General features: G+C 34.3%; 1 protein-coding gene and 1 long non-coding RNA gene across 3 annotated transcripts in view; one reads left to right on the top strand and one right to left on the bottom strand.

Moving 5' to 3' along the window:
* Positions 1–4,333: 4,333 nt before the first annotated feature.
* Positions 4,334–7,474, top strand: LOC129924625 (uncharacterized). Of its 2 annotated transcripts, XR_008776640.1 has the most exons (5): positions 4,334–4,350; positions 4,753–4,967; positions 6,178–6,284; positions 6,630–6,698; positions 7,061–7,474. It is a non-coding gene; the product is annotated as an uncharacterized LOC129924625 (long non-coding RNA). The 2 variants fall into 2 exon arrangements; XR_008776639.1 differs by lacking the exon at positions 4,334–4,350 and having other exon boundaries at positions 4,551–4,967.
* A 5,077-nt stretch (positions 7,475–12,551) lies between these two features.
* LOC106057543 (uncharacterized) overlaps positions 12,552–27,066 on the bottom strand; it is a 50,145-nt gene continuing 35,630 nt past the window's right edge. Inside the window, exons 3-5 of the mRNA XM_056020848.1 lie at positions 23,470–23,722; positions 19,810–19,968; positions 12,552–12,845 (exon numbers count right to left, since the gene is read on the bottom strand). Coding sequence (XP_055876823.1) covers positions 12,686–12,845; positions 19,810–19,968; positions 23,470–23,722 — 572 coding nt within the window. The 3' untranslated portion in view covers positions 12,552–12,685. The remainder of the gene's footprint in view (positions 12,846–19,809; positions 19,969–23,469; positions 23,723–27,066) is intronic.

Raw genomic sequence — 27,066 nt, 5'->3', positions numbered from 1 at the left:
GTTTCCAATTGACAAAATGCAATTCTGTGTCATTTTACGTTACATGATACGACGGTGTGGATTTTTTATCTTTTTGTGTGACTAAAGAGCCCAATCCTTGATACACAGCTGCGGTCACAGGTTGGGCATCTGTAATCACCAGATTAGTAGCTTCACAAACTAAACAAATCTTCTTTTGTTTTCTTTTCAATAAGAAATCAGTTTCAGTAGATGTTTGTAATTTATAATATATAAGAAATCAGTTTCAGTAGATGTTTGTAATTTAAAATATATAAGAAATCAATTTAAGTAGATATTTGCAATTTATAATATATAAGAAATACGTTTTAGTAGATGTTTGCAATTTATAATATATAAGACATCAGTGTAAGTAGATGTTTGTAATTTAAAATATATAAGATTTGATTTGATTTGATTTTGATTTTAGGCACTTCGCACAATTTAGGCCATGTCGTGCCTGAATATATATAAAAAATCAGTGTAAGTAAATGTTTGTAATTTATAATATATAAGAAATCAGTTTAAGTAGATGTTTGTAATTTATAATATATAAGAAATCAGTTTAAGTAGATGTTTGTAATTTATAATATATGAGTAGTGTTTGTTAAATAGAGCTGGAACTCTATAATGCTCATAATTATTTTCAAGAGTAAAAATTTTTAAAAAGTGGTAGAAAAAGTATTGTTATAACGATGCCTTGCACACCGCCATCCAAGTTAGTACAGAAGGTCAGCACTGTTCTAGACTGTACTGAGAAGTAATGGGCGTTCAGCCCAACTCTTGGGGGCTTCTAAAGAAGCTGTGTTTGTGATGTCCTGTAAATAAACACCTGTCCTTGTTGAGTTGTCTTTCTTTGGATTTATTACAGTATGTTTAAGTAGATTTTGGAAGAACAATTCAACTCTTTATAAAACATTGGTAAAGAACAATTCAAATCTTTATAACACCATAGTGAAAAATAATTTCAAAAGCAAAGAATATTTTTAAATTGGATAGTACGATACTTGGACTATCCATATACTGTATAGTGTTCATGATGTTGTATAAAAATGTCTATAAAATTATTACAATATAATACCAAAGTTAAAAATAAAATTCACTTTTATATTTTGATTGTACTGCTCGTCTGAATATTGATTTAATGGGACCCTCTTTTGGAATAGTAGTCTTCAAGTCGAGTGGCATATCACTGGTTATAAGATGAAGCCTGTGGATTTCTCTTTACTAAATATATCTATTTAATCTTTCAAGTAAAAATAATGAAAAGATTCAACACAGCATATATCAAACAATAATACACTTTATAATTCAAAGTCGATGATAAATAAACAAAGTAAATACAAAGTAAATACAAACAAACTGTTTGTTGTACCTAACAAAACATCAATCATTCAAAAAAATTAACAAATTAATTAATTAGTCATTGATAATTACTTATTTTGTTTGGTATCGAAAAGGTGAACAAAATGCTACTTTATTGAGATATGAGCTGTATATGTGGAGTTATTTCCTGAGTTATTTGTAGCCGTGTTTCTCCCAGTCCTAATTCTCGGTAGTTACAAAACAGAATTATTTATAGTCGTGGACAAGAACAAAAAATATATAACATTTTTTGTTACTAGCCCATTATGACGTAATGGATTTATTTTCTTTTGACGTCATGTGAATGAATTCTTCAAATGTAATTCTAAAAGAACTCACTCGGTGCACCAATGTCTATGATCCCTCGATAACTGGCTCGTATTGATGAAGACATTTCTTAGTCTAACTAGGTCGTGTGACGTAGAGGATTTTTTCCATTGACGTCATATAGAGTTAATTCTTTAAATGAAATGCTAAAAGAGTTCACTCGGTGCATTAATGTCTATGATCCCTCGATATCCTGCTCTTATTGATTAGGCATATTAGCCCGTGTGACGTAATGGAATTTTTTCCCTTTGACGTCATATAAATGAATTCTTTAAATGTAATGCTAAAAGAACTCACTTGGTGCACCAATGTCTATAATCCCTCGATATTCTGCTCGTATTGATAAAACATTTTTAGTCTAACTAGGCCGTGTGACGTAATTAATTTTTTTCCTTTGACGACATATGGAATAAATTCTTGAAATGAAATGCTAAAACAACTCGGTATAGTAAGGTTTATTAAACCTCCTTATCATGACTCGTATTTTAAAAAGACATAATAGCTAGACTTAGATCTAATCTAGATTTATTAAACTACATCTAGATTTTTTTATAGTATACCTAGATTTTTTTAACTAGATCTAGATTTATATTCTAATTAAAATCTTTGTAGATTCTAGATCTACAACTTCTAGGTCTAGTTTAGACTGACATAGACTAGATCAAATAAAGCGTCTGGACCTGATGGTATTCCAGTTAGATTACTCAAAGAACTAAGCAATCAGCGTTCAAAATACTCTTTCAGGCATCGCTTAACCAGGGCAGAGTACCAAAGGACTGAAAAGAAGCTAATGTCGACCCCCCCTTATTTAAAAAAGGAGAAAAATCTGACCCAGGAAACTACAGACCAGCATCACTTACCAGCATCACATGCAAAATCCTAGAACACATAATATGTAGCAACATCATAAACCACTTAGACAAACATAATGTCCTCACCCCATACCATCATGGCTTTAGCAAATATCATCATCATCATCATCATTGGCCTCCTTCAGTCGTAGAACGACTAAGGTTCATCTCAGAGCACACTTCCTCATGTGGCTGTGGAGCCCTATTTTGGAGAGACACTCCAGTCCACAGATAGCGCTGGTTAAGGTGGCTTTTGCTTCGGTGGTAGAGGAGCTGGCCGTTTTTCGGATTGTACCTTTTTATTTCTTGAGCTGAGACCCATGTACTTTCACTGTCCATAGCTTTTTTGGTCACTGTCTCTCTCCATCTGTTGCTGTCTAGAGCTATGTCTTCCCAATTGTCAGTATTGATGTTCACTGATTTGAGGTCACGTTTTATTAGATCTATGTAACGGAGGTGGGGCGACCAGTTTTTCTTGTGCCAGTCGCGAGTTGACCATAGAGTTATAGAGGATGACTTTCGGGATGCGCTTGTCGTCCATCCGGCAAACATGTCCAAGCCAGCGCAAACGGCGTTGTCTGAGGGCTGTAAAGATGCTGTGAATACCTGATCGCGCAAGGATCTCAGTATTTGCACACTTTTTCTTTCCATTGACATTCAAGATCCTACGGAGACATCTCAAATGGAATGAGTTCAGTTTTCTCTCTTGCTTTGCGTAGGTGGTCCATGATTCACTGCCATACAGCAGTGTACTCATAACGCATGCCTTGGAAATATAGATCATGTGAAACTCAACTAATAGGACTAATTGATAATTTTTCAAAAGGTTTAGATAATAGTGAACAAATAGATGCTATCTTACTAGATCTTTCCAAGGCTTTTGACAAAGTTCACCACCATAATTTGCTTAAAAAATTAAAATATTTCGGCATTAATGGTCCATTGCATCAGTGGATTAAAGATTTTCTGATAGGGAGAGAACAAACTGTAATAATAAATGGCTCTAAATTCTAAATCAACACTGATAACAATAAACTCAGGTGTACCTCAAGGAACAGTCTTAGGTCTACTACTATTTTTAATTTACATAAATGATTTACCAAACTGCATTACTTCAGGAACAAAAGTCAGATTTTTGCTGACGATTGCATAATATATTAAACAATAAAAACAACACAAGACACAGATACTTTACAAAGAGAATTAGATGAATTAGAAAAATGGGAATCAAATTGGAGCATGTCTTTCCATCCAGAAAAATGTCAGCTTTTAAGAGTAACAAAAAAACTAAAACAAATTAATTCCACTTATCTTATTCATGGCAAGCCAGTAACACAGACTAAAAACGCAAAATACCTAGGTGTTATAATAAATGAAAAACTGTCATGGAATCCACATATTGATGAAACCATGGAACTATACTAATGGAACACCAGCTTCGAGTTTTTTACAAAGACAAAGAGAGTCGAAGTGCCGTCGCGCATCTTTTTCGCGCACCATACCATTTTGAAAAATCGATGAGGATGCGAAAGAAGAAATTTACTCCGAGAGCCACTTGGATTGACCTTCATTGAGAGTAAAACTTCCCCACACTATATTTTATTAGATCTGTAAAAACTTTATCCATTTTCTGATTAACTCGGACCTACCAATATGGGTATATAAATACTTAAATCTGGGTATTTAAAATTTCGAATGCGAATTTTAAAAAAACCGAACTTATATTGATCTAGATCTCTTGTATAATATCTAGAATAATATAGACTCTAGATCTACAACACCTAGGCCTAGACTAAAGTTAAAGACTAAGGTCTAGATTTATTTAACGTTTTAAAAAAAATCAATAGATCTAATATAGACAGTCATGAGATCCACTCTATTTTATCTAGATCTAGACTATTCTAGACCATACATGAGATCAATAATTCAATAATTGTCAATATGAATATTTATAGATCTAGTCAAATCTAGTGACTCTAGTCTAGATTCTAGATCTATCGATCATCTATGATCTAGTCTGTCTATATCTATAGCTATACTTACTATTATACACTTTTACAGTATATGAGTATACTCATACGAGTCATACTGGCTATACTATAGTATAGACACTATAGTTAGTATAGTTAATACTTTTTAATAGTAGATCTATAATCTATCAATTCTATCTAAATTATTCTAAATCTAGACTTCACTTTCACATCACATTCAGTCATTCACACGATTATTGATACAGACAGTGAATGAAACGAATGCAGTGGTTATACTGATTATACTTAAAGTGACGATACTACTTATAGATCTACCAGTTGATAAACACCATCATCATAGATAATAATCTACATCTATAATCATAGTGCCCTTTATTTAGTCAATATAGTCAAGTCAAGGTAGTGGAACGTAAACTCGAAGGTTTAATACAATATGGTATGAGTCTATGAGTTAGTATAAGATCTAATTATTTTGTTACTTTGTATGTGACAGTATGTCAATGTCTCAATTAAAATAATTAATATCACCAGCCATATCATTTTAAATATTTAAAAAGTAGACATAGATTTTTATTATATTATAAATAGATAGATTAGATCTACATATAATTTTACAAACTTTAGAAATGATTGATTTTATTTTTTATTGATAAGCCTTCTAGACTAGATCTAGCATCTCTAGCTAGACTCTAACATGTAGCTTGTAAATCTTTGAATTGTATCGATATTCACCTTCCTAAATTGTCTCTAAAGTCTATAGCTGATTTGAGAGGCCCAACGAGGCAAGACGAGTCTATTAGTACTCTGTCTCTTGATCTATCTAGTAGGCCTACTAAGCTAGTACATTAGCCATAGTGTAGTCAAATCTTGACAACTAGTCTTCTAGATCTAAGCTTCTAGAATAATTAGATCTAGATCCAGTTTAGATTTAGAGTATAAACGTTTTTAGTACCTAAAATACTAAATCTACTGATCTAAATTCTAGATATATAGATCCAGTTCAGATTAGGATATAAAAATATTCCACTAGCTAAAATTCTAAATCTACTGATCTATACTTAATATGTTAGATATTATATGACATCTATCTACAAAAATTATTATTAAGATATAATTATAGATTCTAGACTAGTTATATATGTACATAAAATATATAAATAAAAGATAAAATTTATGCAGGCCTAGGTCCCATAAATTTATAATTTATCCAGATCTATCAGTAAAAGTTACCTTCGATTGGCAGTTTTACCCAATCTAATCTATACAAGACAATTTATAATCCATGCCTTGCCTACACCCCATATATATATATTAGTTTCCATTCCATGCCATACCCAGACCCATGAGTTCATGAAATAATAAATGATGTGGTGTCAAGTTGGATCTATCCCCTGAAATTCAGTACTTTAATATAAAACTCACATATCTAGTTAATTATTTGCTGACACTCTGATAAACTTGGACTTGTGTGATACATATATGTTTCTTATCAGATTTAATTAATGAAGTTTTGGTGCATTTTAACCAGTAATAAGGCTACAAAAGTAGCATCAGGTGTATTCTAACCATTGGTATTTTTCCTGGCAACATTTCTATTCTAGTCTGTGATAAATTATAAATAAAAAAAAATGTTTGTAATGTTTCAGTTATTAACAAGTAGAACCATGGCAACCAGTTCTGATGATGTACCAGAATGGCTCAAGGATCATACTTATACTATTTCTACTCTCTGGGCATCCATTCAATATTTAATGTAAGTACTACTATACAATTTTTATTTTAGTTATCTAATAGATGTTTTATGAATTGTGCGATTTTCATGGTCAAGCAACATCCAAATATCTGGGATGGAATTTAACATTTTTCTCTAAGTTTTTTTTTTTATTTATATTACTCTTAAGCACATTCATCTTTCATGAATGCCTAATATACCTTGGCTGTTGTGCAGGCCATTCCTTTACAATAAACTGTTTGATGAAATTAGGCAAAATTGTCTGATAATTTGTATGTTTGATACATTTTCAATTTAATAATATTATTTTTTAATTGTAATGTTTTCAAAAGAAATTAACCAATATGCCTAATTGTATAATTACAGTTATGCTTGGAAATGCAAGAAAAAGGCATGCATTCCTGAAAAGTCAATGATTGGTTGCACCTCTTAAAGGTAAGGTACTGCAATTTTTCCCATGTACTTTTCTCATAAGCTGAAGTACTTGTATTTTTGAAAAACTAGTTTTCCATGAAAATGTAAATCATAATATATGTTATAGTTGCTTTTAGATTAGTTCAATGTGCATCAAATTAACTGAACATCTGCATTCACCTATAGTAATAATTCATAACTATTAAGGTCAGGGCCATGTCTACACATTAACGCAGTAGCTCCTTTTAGGTACAGACTATTTTTAGAATGGCAAAATTATATAACTATAATTAATAACATATATACTTTTAGCATGGTCAACACATATGTCACACATATTTTTTAATTTTTTTTTAAATCCTTTTATTTATTTTTATAACTAGATAACTTTCTGTTATGAGAAAAGATGAGATTCTTGGACTCCTGCATAGCACCACCAGAAAGGAAAATCCCATCATGTTGCAAAATAAAAGTCTTGGACTAATTTTAATTTAAGATATATATATTAGACTGTAAGCTGTATTCATATTTATGTATATCCTGTCATTCAGCCAACAGGTTTGGATTTAGTATTTCTTTAAATCTGTTTGATATTGTACTTGAAAACTATTAATCTGAGCCCCATTAAAACAAGAGGGAGTGCAGTGGATGAGTGGTAAGGGAAATTTTACTTTTTTAAAATTTAAATAAGAATCTAACCAAAGTAAACATATAAAATATGGTGCATTCTCCTTAAAACTAAAACCTGGTGCAAAGGTTTAAAATGTTGGCAAAAAAAAAAGCAACATCAATTAAATATTCTTCATTCCCTTTGCAAAACTCAGTCTAGTAGTAGATAGAGTAGGCCTATCTGAAGTATCTGTCATATCGTGATCAGTAGGTGGCTGAAGTTTTATAAATCTATTCCATGACAAAAACCCTGGCTAGATTTAGATCTAGTGGTCTAGACATCTAGATCTAACTAGAATTAAACTAGAAAACTGAATTAGAGAAGTAGCTTTCTGGATCTAGAACTAGAATCTATATATTACTAATATTAGATCTAGTTGCGTCAAACGCTTAATTTTTGGTTGTTGTTTTTAATAAATGCACATAAAATACATTGTATTTTGGCAATAAAAATACCCAGTTGGTAGTCAAGTAATTCTAATAATTAATTAATGAATGACTCTATCAGTATTTGTTTTAGATCTATCAGATTCATATGACTTATTATTTATACTTATTTTATATCATTCGTCCAAGAAAATCTAGCTCTAGATCTGTTTCATTTTAGATTAGGCTATAGTTGTTTTGTTGTTTTTTTTTTGTCATTTTATTTAGGCTACAATATTATCAAGATTAACTTTTTCTTTGTTTCCCACGAGTCGTGTATGCCTATAGCCTAGTCCTTTCGATAATAATAAAAAAACGATTAGAAATGCGTAGCTTGGAGTGTCAAAACTGTATTAGGCCTCCTATTTTTATTTCGTGCAATTTAGCATATCGTAACAAATACGCATTTGGCGGAACGGTAGACAGGTCTTCATCCAGATTTAGTGTAAATAAACCAAACACAGAAACACTGAAAGATTGTATTTTCGGAATTTAGATTCTATTTTTTGGAAAATAAGTGGCATTTTATAGGGTGATCGAAAAAAACAACTTTTGTGACGATCTCTTATTCAGGGAAATTGTATCTATTTTATCAGATAGTCAGAAAATGGATAAAGTTTTTACAGATCTAATAAAATATAGTGTGGGGAAGTTTTACTCTCAATGAAGGTCAATCCAAGTGGCTCTCGGAGTAAATTTCTTCTTTCGCATCCTCATCGATTTTTCAAATTGGTATGGTGCGCGAAAAAAGATGCGCGACGGCACTCTGATCATAAAATCTCGAAGCTGGTGTTCCATTAGTATAGTTCCATGATGAAACTATTAAAAAAATGAAACAAAGCATTAGGAAGAGCATTAAAAGAAAATTCTATAAATCAAATAAGAACATAAAACAAAAATGTTATTTAACCTTGGTTAGACGAATAATAGAATATGCATCCTCCGTTTGGGACCCCTCAACTCAAGAAAACATTAAGAAACTGGAACAAACGAATATTCACATTTGACTAGAGTAATACCTTTAGTAAAATCACTAAATTTAGAAAGCCTTCAGGACAGAAGACTCAAAAGTAAAGTAGCAATTATACATAAAACACTGAACCATAATCTTCAAATACAAAATTTAATAAAATACTCTGAAAGACATAAAGATAAAGGCACATACCTCGTCCCATATGCTAGGACAAATTTGTACAAATACTCCTTCTTCCTTAGTGCTATTAGAGCATGGAATGGGTTGCCTGAGCTAGCCAGGAAAACTAGTGATGTGGTAGAATTTAAGTCATAGGTTAATATGCATGACTAAATGCATGGACGTAATCATCTTCTTTTTTGAAGTAACGTCTGTATTATATAAGATAAGATAAGATAAATCAAGATATAGAATTTCAATTTCTAGACTTAAAAAGTAAATTTTGATTTCCAAACGTCTAGATCAATGTTTCAATGTTCTAATATACTAAAACTAATCTACTATTTTTCAATTTAATGTTGCATTTAGTCTATTGATAGATTATCTAGGATTTTTTTTCATAAATCTATTCTAAATTACATCTAAATTATTCCAAATTTATATTATAGATCTAGATCTAGTAGATACAGATCTTAAGAGTGCTAATTCAGAAGTTTAGAGTATGTATTGCATAAGATAAGATAAGATGTAGATGTACAACTTCATTCTAGTTCCGTTTAATTGAAAATACGAATAGCTGTTGATAACTGTGCTGAGACATCGAAGTACAAGCACGGCGTATCCGTTTTTTTTACTTCTTTTTTTTTTTCAATTACAAATCAATGCTGAAAGATTATCTAAAATCGCTCGTCTGACATATTGTACATATCCCGTAGATGTCATGCCGTAATGTGTAATATATCTCTTTATCAATAATAGGCTATTAGTGTGTAACCAGTTTGTTTTTAAGTTAAGAGCAATGCCTGGTCGTGCGGTTAGCGTGCTGAATTGATTATCACGACGGTCCAGGGTTGTTTGTTTCTTTTACATGTTTTGGTTGTTCCTTCAGAGTTGAAGATAGTTTACTTCCTAGTCCAAGCCTCCCGCAGGACGAAGGGGGGTGGGAGCGGGCAGGGTGTGAACCAGGACCATCGATAAATCCGAACTGCAGTCCAGTGCGCAAACTGCATGACCAGGCAGGGTTTATACCCTGCTCAGTGCCATCCTCCGTCGACTATCGAGAAGTTAATAATTTTTTAACTTAGAAGGAACATCTGAAACATTTAAAAACGGTAAATGAATCTTTGAAACATCATTACTTTTAACCATCACAATTAAATTACATCTTAAATATTCTTTGCGAATAGTCGAGAGGGATCCGACTCCGACGGGGCCGCCTCTGAGTTTGTGTGATAACACAAACTCGCTTTGTAACCTTGTTTAAAAGATATAACTATAGAAATACGTATTTTATGTCTTTATTTTTTATTATTACCTTTCATACTCATTTTTACCGAGTTTAACATTAAGTAATTTCGTTTACATGAAAAATGTACTAGGCTAACAGGGGTTAAGCCTTGCAATAATAAGAGATATGGCAGCGATTGAACAGTGCTCTCCCCTTTCTAGACTCATTCCCCCCCCCCCCCCGCTTTCTTTAGATTCTATTTTTTATTTGACTTAATATTGTGATACTTACACTCTGTAGCATTATTAGACAATAAAGGAATCTTTCCTATAATGTCTAAATGGTCATTTAGAACAATTTAGAAGAATGCTTAGTTATTCCTTAAGTCATTATATAGGCCTTACAAAAAAACTAGAATCTCTCCCAGTTCTGATACACAGAAAAAAAATATTGATTTTATACAATAGCTACAAAAGCAAACTACGCGCCATCGATTGCTTTGAAAGTTGCACTCAAAAAGAGTTTCAATATAGCTTAAAAACGGAAAGATGTATAATTTTGTACATTTTTATATTTCGGCTTTAAAATATATATATTGGCTCGAAACGGGAATGAAAAAATGGTTTCTGGTAAATTTATCCGCTGCGGATTCGATTGTGAAAATTACTTAGTTGTTCTCTATACTCGGTAAGTAAAGTACAAGTTGTGCATGCTTTCGTCCACCGCAAGTGGTAAAATTAATGATGATTCAGTCAGGCAGGCAGTTAGCTCGGTCCACTTTCTAGTGTCAATAGAATAATTGGCTGACTTTAAAAAGTCTTTAGGGACAAAAACAATTTGTATTGTGCATCACAAAACAAATAAAGTGAGCATTATTCAAACATAGACTGGCAGTGAGTCCAAAGTATAAAAAGAACAACAAATATTTCATACATTTTCAATTATGACATAATTTATTATATTTATTCAATCAAAATGCATTAAATTCAAAGGAAATTTAGTAATGTTGTCACTAAACTTCTCAGATGACAAATGACATGTATTATCAAGATTACAAAAAAAAACAAAAAAAAATGAAGAAAAGTTAGTTTTTAACTGAGTGTAGAAAACTTCATTTCAAATGTAAGTTCTCAGAGAGTTTCGGTCTAGGCTTGAACCCAATAACAAAATACACGTTTTGGTTTTTTCAACTTGCATTTAGCATCAAAGAGAATTAGAAAGAGAGTCACGAGGCACTGCCCTAATGTTAGAAGCTTTTATGGCAAATTAAGTCAACATTGTAGAAAAAAACAATTTAAAAAGTTGCCCCTCTTTCCACTACTGACAGGATAACGCTTTTAAGATAAACCGGACATTGGTCCAATAATCTTTTACTGCCCAAGTCGCATTCCGGGTAAGTTATTTTTGTATTATGTAGTTCTAAGTCAGGATTAGCAATCTGTGGTAATGTATAGTCTTGTTGTCGTGAAGTGCGAGTAAACGTCTAGATAGGAGGCGAACAAAGAGAACAACAAATGCTGCATTCATGAAAGGGGCGAGAATTCTTCGGAAGGAAATAGTTTCATAATTGTATGGTTTTTTAGTTTTTTTTTCCTTTTCTCGTTTTACTTGCTTACTTTGTGAAAATAAGTGTTACTTCATAGTAAAACCTACTGTAAGTGTTACTTCGTTGTAAGACCTACTGTAAGTGTTACTTCGTTGTAAGACCTACTGTAAGTGTTACTTCATAGTAAAACCTACTGTAAGTGTTACTTCGTTGTAAGACCTACTGTAAGTGTTACTTCGTTGTAAGACCTACTGTAAGTGTTACTTCATAGTAAGACCTACTGTAAGTGTTACTTCATAGTAAGACCTACTGTAAGTGTTACTTCATTGTAAGACCTACTGTAAGTGTTACTTCATAGTAAGACCTACTGTAAGTGTTACTTCATAGTAAGACCTACTGTAAGTGTTACTTCATAGTTAGACCTACTGTAAGTGTTACTTCATTGTAAGACCTACTGTAAGTGTTACTTTATTGTAAGACCTACTGTGGGTGTTAAACTTCCTACCTGGTCTAGGAATGACACCTTATGTTTTCCAAACGTGACATTCTTTTAAATAAGGTTATATAAATACAGTCGAAATTTAGCGTTTAATAAACAATGTCACTGTTATCTTCTGCACTTGATGGCAGTATAATACACAGAGTCTAAGTCCTAACCCTAACCCTAGACCTTATCCGAATAGAATATATGTAAGTTAAGTGGTCTTTTTTAAAATTATTTTTCAGTTTTTAGACATAGTTATGAGAGCATTGATTATTAGCCCTAGAAAATATCATTATAATACAATAAAAATAACGATAGTTGAATGCACTCTCATAAAAATTAAGAAAATAGAGACTTCTTGTAATATAGGAAAATAAAAAAAATAACTCTTTAATTGAGTATATATTTATATCATCTTTGCTTATTGAGAATGTAACATTTACATAATAACACCCGATTGTAATATTCACAATAAAATAAACCAACATTTTTTTTGAAGTAACATGGCTGCCATATTTTGGTCTCACTCTCCGAACACGTGGTTGATTCGCCTTGTGTGACATCCGTCAGAGCCCGGAAGTGAAAATGTATGCTGATTTCCTCCCTGAGTAGTGCTGCCATAAAACCCGCGCTCCCCAGATTTCATACATGTGGTCTTGGAACTGCCTTGAAACAGCAAACACCTGTGGTTTGGGGCGGTGGGCAGGGGGAGTAAAAGAAAAAAAAAAGAGCTTGTATATTTGTTGTTTGGTTGCTAAAGAGAGACCATAAATACTTCCTAAGATTGAGGATGACAAAGTATTATGTTTGAACTCAGACTCACTTCCTTCAACTGTTCTTTCTTTCACCTCGGCCACTCTTGGTCTTAACTAATTTCATACATTTTCTTTCTACTTTTATTTTTTTTTTAATTAGATGTCGCTTCTATATAAATACAAGTACGAAAATGCAAGCTTCTTATCTATGGCACAATACAAATCTAATGATTACTTAGTTAAAGTGTCATTGAGTGGGTTTTATGTGTAAGATAATTTGTAGGAATGTACATAACTTGTCATAAATACACATTAAATGGTGTGTGTCTATAAAGAGCTACAAGATTATGAAGCCATTTCCAACATTCTAATTTGTCTCATTAGAAGTCGGAGCCGCCTTCTGTAATTTAAAGATATGAATGGGAAAACAAGATGGGGAATATTTCGGGAGGGGGGGGGGCGATTCGGTCCTGCTATTTTAAAATTATATGTATTCAAGTTGGCGACACTAGAGAGAAAGTCGGTCAGGTCACGCCACGTAACACTCTGAGAAAGATATCTCCCAGCTGTTAAGATTGAAGAACTGGCTTTGTGAAAACACTTCTGTTTGAGATGTCACCAAAGTCGAGATCTTTCTGAGTGGAAAGTGTGTGCATCACAGAATGAAATAATGTGCACTACACGCGGAAGTATTGCACTATATAAAAAACAAAATAAACGCAGCACAAGAAACTAGAATGTGCATCCAATGAAGAAGTCTTGAACTATCACATACAACAAACTCAAGGAATCACACACAGAAATAATGTCAGGAAGTCTTGAACTATCACGTACTACAAACTCAAGGAATCACACACAGAAATAATGTCAGGAAGTCTTGAACTATCACGTACTACAAACTCAAGGAATCACACACAGAAATAATGTCAGGAAGTCTTGAACTATCACGTACTACAAACTCAAGGAATCACACACAGAAATAATGTCAAGAAGTCTTGAACTATCACGTACTACAAACTCAAGGAATCACACACAGAAATAATGTCAAGAAGTCTTGAACTATTACGTACTACAAACTCAAGGAATCACACACAGAAATAATGTCAAGAAGTCTTGAACTATCACGTACTACAAACTCAAGGAATCACACACAGAAATAATGTCAGGAAGTCTTGAACTATCACGTACTACAAACTCAAGGAATCACACACAGAAATAATGTCAAGAAGTCTTGAACTATCACGTACTACAAACTCAAGGAATCACACACAGAAATAATGTCAGGAAGTCTTGAACTATCACGTACTACAAACTCAAGGAATCACACACAGAAATAATGTCAAGAAGTCTTGAACTATCACGTACTACAAACTCAAGGAATCACACACAGAAATAATGTCAGGAAGTCTTGAACTATCACGTACTACAAACTCAAGGAATCACACACAGAAATAATGTCAAGAAGTCTTGAACTATCACGTACTACAAACTCAAGGAATCACACACAGAAATAATGTCAGGAAGTCTTGAACTATCACGTACTACAAACTCAAGGAATCACACACAGAAATAATGTCAAGAAGTCTTGAACTATCACGTACTACAAACTCAAGGAATCACACACAGAAATAATGTCAAGAAGTCTTGAACTATCACGTACTACAAACTCAAGGAATCACACACAGAAATAATGTCAACAAGTATTGAACTATCACGTACTACAAACTCAAGGAATCACACAAAGAAATAATGTCAAGAAGTCTTGAACTATCACGTACTACAAACTCAAGGAATCACACACAGAAATAATGTCAAGAAGTCTTGAACTATCACATGATACAAACTCAAGGAATCACACACAGAAATAATGTCAAGAAGTCTTGAAATATCACGTACTACAAACTCAATGAATCACACACAGAAATAATGTCAGGAAGTCTTGAACTATCACGTACTACAAACTCAAGGAATCACACACAGAAATAATGTCAAGAAGTATTGAACTATCACGTACTACAAACTCAAGGAATCACACACAGAAATAATGTCAAGAAGTCTTGAACTATCACATACTTCAAACTCAAGGAATCACACACAGAAATAATGTCAAGAAGTCTTGAACTATCACGTACTACAAACTCAAGGAATCACACACAGAAATAATGTCAGGAAGTCTTGAACTACCACTAGATACAAATAAATGCACCACAGAAGAAAAGAATGTGCACCGTACAGAAAGTAATTGCATGACATAATGAAACCAAGTGCACCTGCAGAAAGAGAGAAAAAAAAAAGGTAGATACATTTTAAAATAAATGTTGTAAAGAAAGTTTTAGAAAACTTGGACTTTTTATTATCCACAATATCCGCCTGACTAGAGCCTCAAAAGGAAAGGAGGCAGGAGGACAATAACAGGGCTTGGTTTACCAAGTGAAGCATCATGAATGAGGTAGACATGAATGTTAGTGTATCGCTAATGTAGAGTTAGTGTTTCACTAATGTAGAGGTAGTGTATCACTCATGTAGAGTTAACGTCTCACTAATGTAGAGTTTATTTATCACTAATGTAGAGTTAACGCAGGGCCGGTCCTACAGGTTGCGGGGCCCTATGCGAAACGGAGTGCGCGGGGCCTAACTTTGGTTGTGATAAGGATAATAAGTGAAAATTAAGATTTTGAATTAGTAAATAAATTCGTCTTTGCATTTTATTCATACTTTACTAAGTACAAAATTACTGTTAAATTAACTTGACGAGCCATCTACAATAGACGGTAGTTTTCCAACAAAAAGCCTATTCGCAAAATATCGCTTTTATTTTTGTTTTTTTAAGCGGTCGAGATAGATTTAGATCTATATTTGTATGCCAGTGACTATTGAAGTAAATTAAATATTTGAAGTTCTTGTTTTGGTTAAAATTCGCCTTATTATTACATTTTTATTAAATGAAAGCTGACAATGCCATTTTATTAATCGCCAGTAGGATTGGCGTTTTCCATATTGAATGACACATCGAAATGACAATTTTGTCCGTTTTAAGATTTGCATCAGTTTTCAGAAGATTTGTATACTGCATTTATCTCTTCCGATTGTAGCACAAATAATGTCAGTATGGAGTTAGCATTAGACTTTCATTCTATTTAAACACAAATGGGCAACCAACTAGTGATAATATAGAAGATTTGCTACCAAGATCAACTGCTAGCTATACATTGAGATAGTGTAAAAATTTGAGCTTAATTTATTGTTTTTTAGTTGGCAACAATAAACGTTTTACTTAGCGTCCTTGACAGTGTTCAGTTCATCGTGAAAAACTCCAATGGACTCCCTAAGGTGATGTGACAGTCTGGACATAACAAAATATTTCATAACACCAGAATAAAATAGGTGTAACTGTATAGTCCATACAGAATCACTCAACGTATATTGTAGGCAACAACAACTCGCATACATATGTGCAAGTTCTTCCCACTTTCGTTGAGAATCCCACTTCTGACACCAATTGCTGTAACTCAACCAACAGCGAGCCCAAAGAACCTAAACGAAAGGGATATATCAAAACACCAATTTAATAATAGAGCAATAGTAATGCGATAACAAATGTACCACTAGAGTAACCAATAATAGCAGAACTTCTTTCTGGTTTACATCCTAGATCTAATTATTGGCCATCTTTAACTTCCTCTTTTCTTTTAACGTGTCCTGTGTCTCATGGTGCACAGTCTCGAACCTAATGACAGTGCGAAATTTAGTCATAACAATATAAATAATTATTAACATTAAATATTATTAACATAAGTAAAGAATTTGTATATAAATTGTGTGATTTCTCTTATAAAACTCGTCCGCCACACCCTCCTTCCTTTTCGGGTGAGTGAAAACAGATGTTGGATCTAGATGGCTGACTGGTCGTGCGGTTTGCGCGCTGGACTGTCGTTTGAATTTATCGATGGTCCAGTGTTCAAACCCTGCCGCTCCCATCCCCCATCGTCCTGCAGGAGGTTTGGACTAGGAAGTAAACTATCTTCAACTCTGAAGGAACATCCGAAACATGTAAAACATTTTACAAACAGATCTAGGCGTATAGCAAAATTTAAATTTATTTCTTTTTTCTTACTTTGAAAATTTATAACGGGTAAACTGTAATTCAAGGTGTCTTAGGTTTTGTATGGAGGTTTTGTAAGGAGTTGGGACTTAGAGATAGTTGGAACTTAAGTGTATAGGAATAATTGTGAGATTAGTATTCTAAGTTTTTTCTTTGTTGTAATGAGTGTTTGCGTTATTTTTTTTGGTTCCTAGTGAGTGTCCGCTTAATGAGTGTTTGCGTTATACTTTGTTCCTAGTGAGTGTACGCTTAATGAGTGTTTGCGTTATACTTTGTTCCTAGTGAGTGTACGCTTAATGAGTGTTTGCGTTATACTTTGTTCCTAGTGAGTGTACGCTTAATGAGTGTTTGCGTTATTTTTTTTTGTTCCTAGTGAGTGTCCGCTTAATGAGTGTTTGCCTCGTGTTTTTTGGTTCCTATTGAGTGTCCGCTTAATGAGTGTTTGCGTTATACTTTGTTCCTAGTGAGTGTACGCTTAATGAGTGCTTGCGTTATACTTTGTTCCTAGTGAGTGTCCGCTTAATGAGTGTTTGCCTCGTGTTTTTTGTTCCTAGTGAGTGTACGCTTAATGAGTGTTTGCCTCTTGTTCCTAGTGAGTGTCCGCTTAATGAGTGTTTGCCTCGTGTTGTGGTTTCTAGTGTTTTGGTCATTTTAACGAAAGTTTTTAAGGACATAAGCGTTGTACTGCGTGTCTGATTGAGTGCCCTAATGTTATTTTTAGTGTCCTGTTGCAAGTGACTGAGCTGTCTGATACCGGAAACTGAATTGGAGTGACATGCAGGTATTATTGTTAATGTATTTTCTTGTTTTGCTTGCATATAGAGCCCACCCCCCTAGGGTGTTTTGAGCGTTTAAGAGTCTTTAAATATCAAAGCGCGAACCTCCAAGGGAACTTTATTTGCTCTTGGTCTCCAGAATAGTGCAACAAAAAACAACAAAATAACACAAATAAAGAAAAATGTGACCCTGTTTGGGTTAGGCAGGGCCGGTCCTACAGGTTGCGGGGCGAAACGGAGTGCGCGGGGCCCAATTTGGGTTGTGATAAGGATAATAACTGAAAATTAAGATTTTGAATTAGTAAATAAATTCGTCTTTGCATTTTATTCATACTTTACTAAGTACAAAATTACTGTTAAATTAACTTGACGAGCCATCTACAATAGACGGTAGTTTTCCAACAAAAAGCCGATTCGCAAAATATCGCTTTTATTTTTGTTTTTTTAAGCGGTCGAGATAGATTTAGATCTATATTTGTATGCCAGTGACTATTGAAGTAAATTAAATATTTGAAGTTCTTGTTTTGGTTAAAATTTACCTTATTATTACATTTTTATTAAATGAAAGCTGACAATGCCATTTTTTTAATCGCCAGTAGGATTGGCGTTTTCCATATTGAATGACACATCGAAATGACAATTTTGTCCGTTTTAAGATTTGCATCAGTTTTCAGAAGATTTTAACAATCTCAGGAGATTTTCATGACTTTTTGTTATAGTTTATACTTTCAGGAGAATTCCAGGAACCCTTAAATGATAAGTTATAATGGTTTAATTTAATAATTTACTCCTAGAATTCACATCGCGCGGGGCCCACTGCGACCGCATAGGTTGCAGTGGCCTAAGACCGGCCCTGAGTTAACGTATCACTAATGTAGAGTTAACCTATCACTAATGTAGAGTGAACGTATCAGTAATGTAGAGTTAACGTATCACTAATGTAGAGTTAACGTATCACTAATGTAGAGTTAACCTATCACTAATGTAGAGTGAACGTATCAGTAATGTAGAGTTAACGTATCATTAATGTAGAGTTAACGTATCACTAATGTAGAGTTAACCTATCACTAATGTAGAGTGAACGTATCACTAATGTAGAGTTAACGTATCACTAATGTAGAGTTAACGTATCACTAATGTCGAGTGAACGTATCACTAATGTAGAGTTAACGTATCACTAATGTAGAGTGAACGTATCACTAATGTAGAGTTAACGTATCACTAATGTAGAGTGAACGTATCACTAATGTAGAATTAACGTATCACTAATGTAGAGTGAACGTATTACTAGTGTAGAGGTAGTGTATCATTAATGTAGAGGTAGTGTATCACTAATGTAGAGTGAACGTATCACTAATGTAGAGTTAACGTATCACTAATGTAGAGTGAACGTATCACTAGTGTAGAGGTAGTGTATCACTAATGTAGAGGTAGTGTATCACTCATGTAGAGGTAATCACTAATGTAGAGTTATCGTATTACTAATGTAGAGTTAACGTATCACTAATGTAGAGGTAGTGTATCACTAATGTAGAGCTAACGTATCACTAATGTAGAGGTAGTTATTCACTAATGTAGAGGTAGTGTATCACTAATGTAGAGTTAACGTATCACTAATGTAGAGTTAACCTATCACTAATGTAGAGGTAGTGTATCACTAATGTAGAGGTAGTGTATCAGTAATGTAGAGGTAGTGTATCACTCATTAGGAGGTAGTGTATCACTCATTAGGAGGTAGTGTATCACTCATTAGGAGGTAGTGTAACACTCATTAGGAGGTAGTGTATCACTCATTAGGAGGTAGTGTATCACTCATTAGGAGGTAGTGTATCACTCATTAGGAGGTAGTGTATCACTCATTAGGAGGTAGTGTATCACTCATTAGGAGGTAGTGTATCACTCATTAGGAGGTAGTGTATCACTCATTAGGAGGTAGTGTATCACTCAATAGGAGGTAGTGTATCACTCATTAGGAGGTAGTGTAACACTCATTAGGAGGTAGTGTAACACTCACCTGCAATAATCATCCCGTCCATCTCCATCCATGTCTCTCATGAACCACGTGTTCGGGTGTCCAGCCTGAAAGCCAAGCTTAGACACGTAGTGATGACCCTGGTCTCTGCTGCCGGCCAAGTTACAAGAAAGAAAGCGACGTTTTGCCTTGCCAACCACTCTAAGGGAGAGAAAACATCCAAGAAAAATATTAATATTAAAAAAGTATCTCACTATTTAGTGGCCTCCTGTTTATACCTCATTGATCTCACTATTTAGTGGCCTCCTGTTTATACCTCATTGATCTCACTATTTAGTGGCCTCCTGTTTATACCTCATTGATCTCACTATTTAGTGGCCTCCTGTTTATACCTCATTGATCTCACTATTTAGTGGCCTCCTGTTTATACCTCATTGATCTCACTATTTAGTGGCCTCCTGTTTATACCTCATTGATCTCACTATTTAGTGGCCTCCTGTTTATACCTCATTGATCTCACTATTTAGTGGCCTCCTGTTTATACCTCATTGATCTCACTATTTAGTGGCCTCCTGTTTATACCTCATTGATCTCACTATTTAGTGGCCTCCTGTTTATACCTCATTGATCTCACTATTTAGTGGCCTCCTGTTTATACCTCATTGATCTCACTATTTAGTGGCCTCCTGTTTATACCTCATTGATCTCACTATTTAGTGGCCTCCTGTTTATACCTCATTGATCTCACTATTTAGTGGCCTCCTGTTTATACCTCATTGATCTCACTATTTAGTGGCCTCCTGTTTATACCTCATTGATCTCACTATTTAGTGGCCTCCTGTTTATACCTCATTGATCTCACTATTTAGTGGCCTCCTGTTTATACCTCATTGATCTCACTATTTAGTGGCCTCCTGTTTATACCTCATTGATCTCACTATTTAGTGGCCTCCTGTTTATACCTCATTGATCTCACTATTTAGTGGCCTCCTGTTTATACCTCATTGATCTCACTATTTAGTGGCCTCCTGTTTATACCTCATTGATCTCATTATTTAGTGCTTTTCAAGACAAAGATGAACCAACACTAACTAATTCTTATGAGTAAATCCTGTAATAAAGGTTCATGTAATGTCCTTCCTTTATAGGATACGGTAGTCTACACTTGCCACTCCGAGTAAAAAAAGAAAAACCTTCTACACAATGTATGTAGTTGTCATGACATTGTGAAAACATCTCGTTCTTTAATTTCATACATTCTAGGGGGAATAACCTCACGTGTCAACGTGCCTCCTAAGTTATATCCTACAACAGACGCTATATCTCCAAAATATTTTTCCTGTCGCTTAGGAAAAAAAATCACTTTATCGGTTAAGTTTCAGATAAAAATAAACTAGTACCTCTCTCTCTCTTTTAGTGGTCCCCAAAAAGGGAATAGCCGCTACTAGTTTTGTGTGGTCTGTCCGTCCGTCCGTCCGTGTAGATCGTGTAAACTAGAAAAGATGTTGAAAATCCGCCATGATATTTAAAAGGCTTTCAAAGTTCTGATGTAACGTCTATTTTTTACTTTTCCGAAAGCGAAAAATGTAATTCAACTATGCAAGCAGTTTTTTTTCATAAAAATATACCATTTTTACAACTATTTATAACTATTCACTATTAGTAAAAAAAACACGGGAGACTATTTAGTAAGGGGACAACTGTTTTTAACACATTAATGCAAACAGTTTTAGATTTTTTTGTCAAAAAAAAATCTTTTTTTTTTGTTTTACTAGATTTTGTCATTCTTGACATACTAACTTCTAAAATTTGTTTATTTGTTTTAAAGAGAAAAAATCTATTTAGTATGTATATAAGTGGAACATAATTTAAAACAACAAGTAATTATTCATAAAAGTAGTATTTCCAATAATACCCATACACCCCAAACAGACAAATAGGTTAACGATGAAAAGGAAAAAAACAGTGTATTTGTTGAGGCTCTTTACAAAACAATTAGATCAATTAGATAATCATTCAAGAGCATCAGTTAGGCCAGGCTTCACATTTAACATCACCTTCGCCTATCCCTTGGTCTATTGGACCGTTGGGGTACCACACAAGATCTGTCGACCGTCCTTCTCCAATCCTCCCTTTCCTTGCCTATGATAGAATTTCATTCACTGACAGACCTGTTCATGCTTTGATGTTGTCTCTCTGTCTTTATCTTCATCTTCTTCCTGGTACTGTTCCCTGAAGGAAGATCTTTGCGAGCCCTGAGGACCTTGTGATGTGGCCACAGAGTTTGAGTTTACGTGTTTTTGACAGTGGTTTGCAGGTCATCGTCGGGTCCAATTGCTGTATTAATCCTTTTTCTAATCTCTTTATTCGTGATATGTCTTTGTAAGTGACACCTAGGATTTAACTTTATCTTTATGACTATCAGCTCATTAAATACATATGAATATTAACAATGTAATAATTAATAACATTTATAAATCTCTGTATCCTGCGGTATCATGTCGTTAGTCGAACAAACACTACAACAGTATCGGCAACACTATCGACACGAGCACGTCTCTTCTTTTTGTATTGACGGAGATAAGGTTGTATTCGTTGATAGTTTGTATTTCATAATTTCTGATGGTCTTCCTGAAAATATTGAAGCCTGTCTTATTGTCTGCTTCAGCCGACCACTTCGAGCCGATTTTGAGAGTATTAGCATACTTGCTCTATTATTAACCTAGTTGGATTTTATGTTTAAAACAATAATTGTGTACCAGGATTTGCGATTGTGTCATTGCAGACGTTATAATCATCTAGATTTCATCTAATAGAACCAGAATGCATCTACCATCCTCTCTCACAGAGTTCAGGTAAAGAGATACTGTTTAGAAAACACGTCAATAGAGCTTTGTGCTCGAAAAAAAAGACTTTTAATTTGTTTTTATGTAGATTATCGCTCTTGGGCGTTTGATGTTGAAAGAGAAAGACATGTTATCAAACAAGGAAGGTTTTGTTCCGTTTATTTCGCACGTTTGTTTTTGAGTTTGTTTTTCAAGTGAGACTTTATATATATAAATATATATATATATATATCAGGCTATCAGTCATAAAGTGTGTCTTTTTAGATTTGAATGAAGAAAAGCACAAAGGGCACATTGAAGATTGTCAGGATGTGTGTGTAATTAACAAGAGAAATAGACGTAAAATGATTGTCTTAGCAGGTTGAATAAGAACTGTGTCTTTATTTTTGTGTCTTTAGGTTTTGTTTTTACATTTGTAAATTATGGTTCAGTGTTTTATGTAATACTGCTACTTTAATTTACCTAACATAAGCTATAACTTAGGGATCCCACGAAATATTTATGCAATGACATTTATAAGTCGAACTTTTAAAGGGCCCCATATTTCAAATACTATAGGGCCTTTGGAAGTCAAAGTACGGCACTGCTGCTATTTAAAACAAGCTGGACATTTTGCTTCTTAACAAGACACATTAGGATGAGGTAAAAACATTCGGGGAAATATCAATAAGAACCAAGACAAATGTTGAGTGGCACAAGACCATCTAGACATCGCATTTTAGATTCACAGATGTCCAGTTTGTGATTACAAGTTATTCGTACAAAGAAAAACACTTTGAAAAACAGATTTAGGCCTGAAAACATTTGACATTCAACATATATAGGATTATTTTGTTTTGACTAGAGTCAGACTCACCTGCAGTAATCATTGGCAGCCCCGATGCCTTGAACGTCTGCCCAGCCCTGGAAGTAGTCCGGGTCCCCGAGATCTGCAATGTCGTATCGTCTGGATGGAATTTTTGCGTCACTCAACGTCACGACCTCTAGCTCATAGTCGTTCTCATTGCCCAGTTCCACTTCCAAAGGCGCGAAACTGACGATGTCATTGACAGAAGACCGGAAGTGTTTGACGTTAATGGACGATTTCACGTAGGCAACAGTTGTGGGCCCTGAAGAGCAGAAATAGAATTCAAAATTGTATTGGCCCATTGAATGAGCCCTGAAAGTAGTTTTTTATTTGGTGGCATCAAAATCTTGAAGCTTAGAGAGACATTATTTTTTCTTATTAACTAATGAATGCTAAATTTAAAAAAAAAAGAAACATTTTTTACCCCGTCCCAAGAAAGAATCCTGGTTAAGCAAATGTATAGATCAACTAGACTTTTTAATATCCCAATGATAATCATTATATCTAGACTTAGAAGACGATGCGCAAAATGTTCCTGGACATTTGTTTAATAAACTCTTGAACTATCTAGAATCTAGATATAAAATGTAGACATAATCTAAATTGGATTCAGGTAAAAATATAAGCAAAGCTTAGATAATATACCAATAAAGTTTTAGCAGCTTTCAATTTAATAAACAGCTCGTTACACTACGGCGGCTGACTGCTCCAATGTATAGCCAAAGTTAAATTTATTTCATTTTTTACTTGAAAAATGATAACAGTCAAACTAGAGTTTTCCCCACCGTGTGGCCAGCTAGCTAGTAATTCATTTCTCGGCGCCATTATCAACTGTTATATTTATAAGTAGCTATAAAGAAAAAAGTAGCCGTTGCATCTGAACTTTGAATGGACTAAAATATTATTATGTCGGATTTTCACTATCTTTTCTAGTTTACGAGATCTAAACGGGACGGACGGACAGACGGACAGACAGACATTCCACACAAAACTAATAGCGTCTTTTCCCCTTTCGAAGGCCGCTAAAAACAAAACTTATGAAGCACTCAGAAAGACACAAAGATAGGGCACATTTCTTATTTCATACGCTAGAACAAATTCGTACAAGGGCTTCTTCCTCCCTGGTGCCATTAGAGAATAGAATTGGCTGCCTGAATCAGCCAGGAAAACCAACGAATTAGCAGAGTTTAAGTCATTGTTTAACATGCATGACTAGATTGACAAATAAAATGCGTAGGACGTAATTATCTTGTTTTTGTTTTTGATGTAACGTGTGTAATATATAAGATAAGATGAAGTTGTGACTTCAATAGAGATATCGTAATAATACATTGCAGTGCTTTATACATATGCAATTTGAAGAATTACAATTCTTTTGTTTCATAAGAAGGGCTAATGACCTAGTTAGAAAAATTTAGACTATATGTTACAACTTAAACCTCTAGTCAGATATTTAAATGACTTGATGTCGGTGTTTTTCCTAGAGGAGCAATTATTTGGAAGAAAACAGTTTTGACCTGGGCGGGGCTGCAAATGGCGAGGAGAATCTCAGGTCGGGGAAACAATAAACAGTTCGCACCCTTCCAGACAGAATTCCCTGGAATTTTTTTTTACCTTTGGCCACCCACTGAGTATATTGATTACAATGCTCTACGCTCTAATGACCTAGAGACCTAGAGCTTTAATCTTGGCTGCCGACTTCGTCACAATGCGAGATAATAGAAACACAGGCAGTAAATAATTGGCTCTTTGAACTCTGTCACTTTACTAGATGTATACAGCGCCTTCTTTCCCTCTCTCTCTCTCTTCTCTCTCTCTCTCTTCTCTCTCTCTCTCTCTCTTCTCTCTCTTTCTTTCATACCCTTGTTTTCTTTTTCTCCCTCTCTTTCCGAAAACTCTCACTTTCCACCTCACTCACTCTCTCCTCCCCCTCAACGTATTAAATTCATTCCTACATCGACACCATCCCCCCCTCTCAACCTTCTCAGTTACTTTCACCTCTGGCGGTATCTTCGTGGGTCCCAGAAGGGGGGGGGGGTCTTGCTGTATTTTGAGTGGCAGAAATCGAGTCTCGTGACGCCTAGAGCACACTACCAGTGCTGGTAAAAACAAACAGAAAAGGTGCTGGTCCAATTCAGTTCAATATAAGGGAGGCGGCACTGGTCAATGTAAAAGTCCACATAGCTCTCGTAAGTCTGTAATGGACGTGATCTTCCTAAATGGACGTGATCTTCCTAAATGAACGTGATCTTCCTAAATGGACGTGATCTTCCTAAATGAACGTAGCCGTCCTAAAATCATCTTCGTGATTAGCAAAAGATCTCGTAGCTGGGCCCTTTTTTCGTCATGTCAAGTCTTCCCCAGAACGATGTCCAACAGTCAGAAGAAATGTACTTGTTCTAATGAGAAAAACAAGTAAAATCTCGTCATCGTAGACGCATGGACAATCCCTCCCCCATTACCATAACAGAATTTTGACTTGATTTATATTGAAATATATAATGAGGAGATATCATTCAGAAATCTTTGTAATCCACTGTTTGGGCGAATGATGTCGTGTTCTAGCATTTAACATCCAAAGGTTTACTAGTCTACTAAATTGTTGGTCTTGGAAAAGTGTAAATTAAATTATCACAGCCAAAAAGACTTTAAAACATCTAAAAGGAACTTTTCTTGTTTAATTCTTTATTAAATCAATACTGGACTATATCGTAAAATGATGCCATGGGATAGGGGAAATGTGTATCTCATAACACCGGTAGAAGACCTAATGATGTCACAAAACATTGCGCACTCTGCCTCAGTAGGTCTCAAGTTATTTTTCTTTCATTAGAATCTTCTTATCTTATCTTATCTAATACAGACGTTACTTCAAAAAAGAAGATGATTACGTCCTACGCGTCATGCATTTAGTCATGCATATTAACCAATGACTTAAATTCTGCCAAGTCACTGGTTTTCCTGGCTAGCTCAGGCAACCCATTCCATGCTCTAATAGCACTAGGGAAGAAGGAGTATTTGTACAAATTTGTCCTAGCATATGGGACGAGGAATGTGCCTCTATCTTTGTGTCTTTCAGAGTATTTTATTAAATTTTGTTTTTGTATTTGAAGATTATGGTTCAGTGTTTTATGTATGATTGCTACTTTACTTTTGAGCCTTCTGTCCTGAAGGCTTTCTAAATTTAGTGATTTTACTAAAGGTGTTACTCTAGTCAAATGTGAATATTCGTTTGTTATGAATCGCACTGCTCTATTTTGTGTGTGTTCTAGTTTCTTAATGTTTTCTTGAGTTGAGGGGTCCCAGACGGAGGATGCATATTCTATTATTGGCCTAACCAAAGTTAAATAACATTTTAGTTTTATGTTCTTATTTGATTTATAGAAATTTCTTTTAATAAATCCTAATGCTTTGTTTGATTTTTTTGTAGTTTCATCAATATGTGGATTCCATGACAGTTTTTCATTTATTATTACACCTAGGTATTTTGCGTTTTTAGTATGTGTTACTGGTTTGCCATGAATAAGATAAGTGGAATTAATTTGTTTTAGTTTTTTTGTTACTCTTAACAACTGACATTTTTCTGGGTGGAAAGACATGCTCCAA

This window comes from Biomphalaria glabrata, chromosome 2, assembly GCF_947242115.1.
Source record: "Biomphalaria glabrata chromosome 2, xgBioGlab47.1, whole genome shotgun sequence".
Taxonomy (NCBI): Eukaryota; Metazoa; Mollusca; class Gastropoda; family Planorbidae; genus Biomphalaria; species Biomphalaria glabrata.
This window is presented reverse-complemented; position numbering and strand designations above follow the sequence as displayed.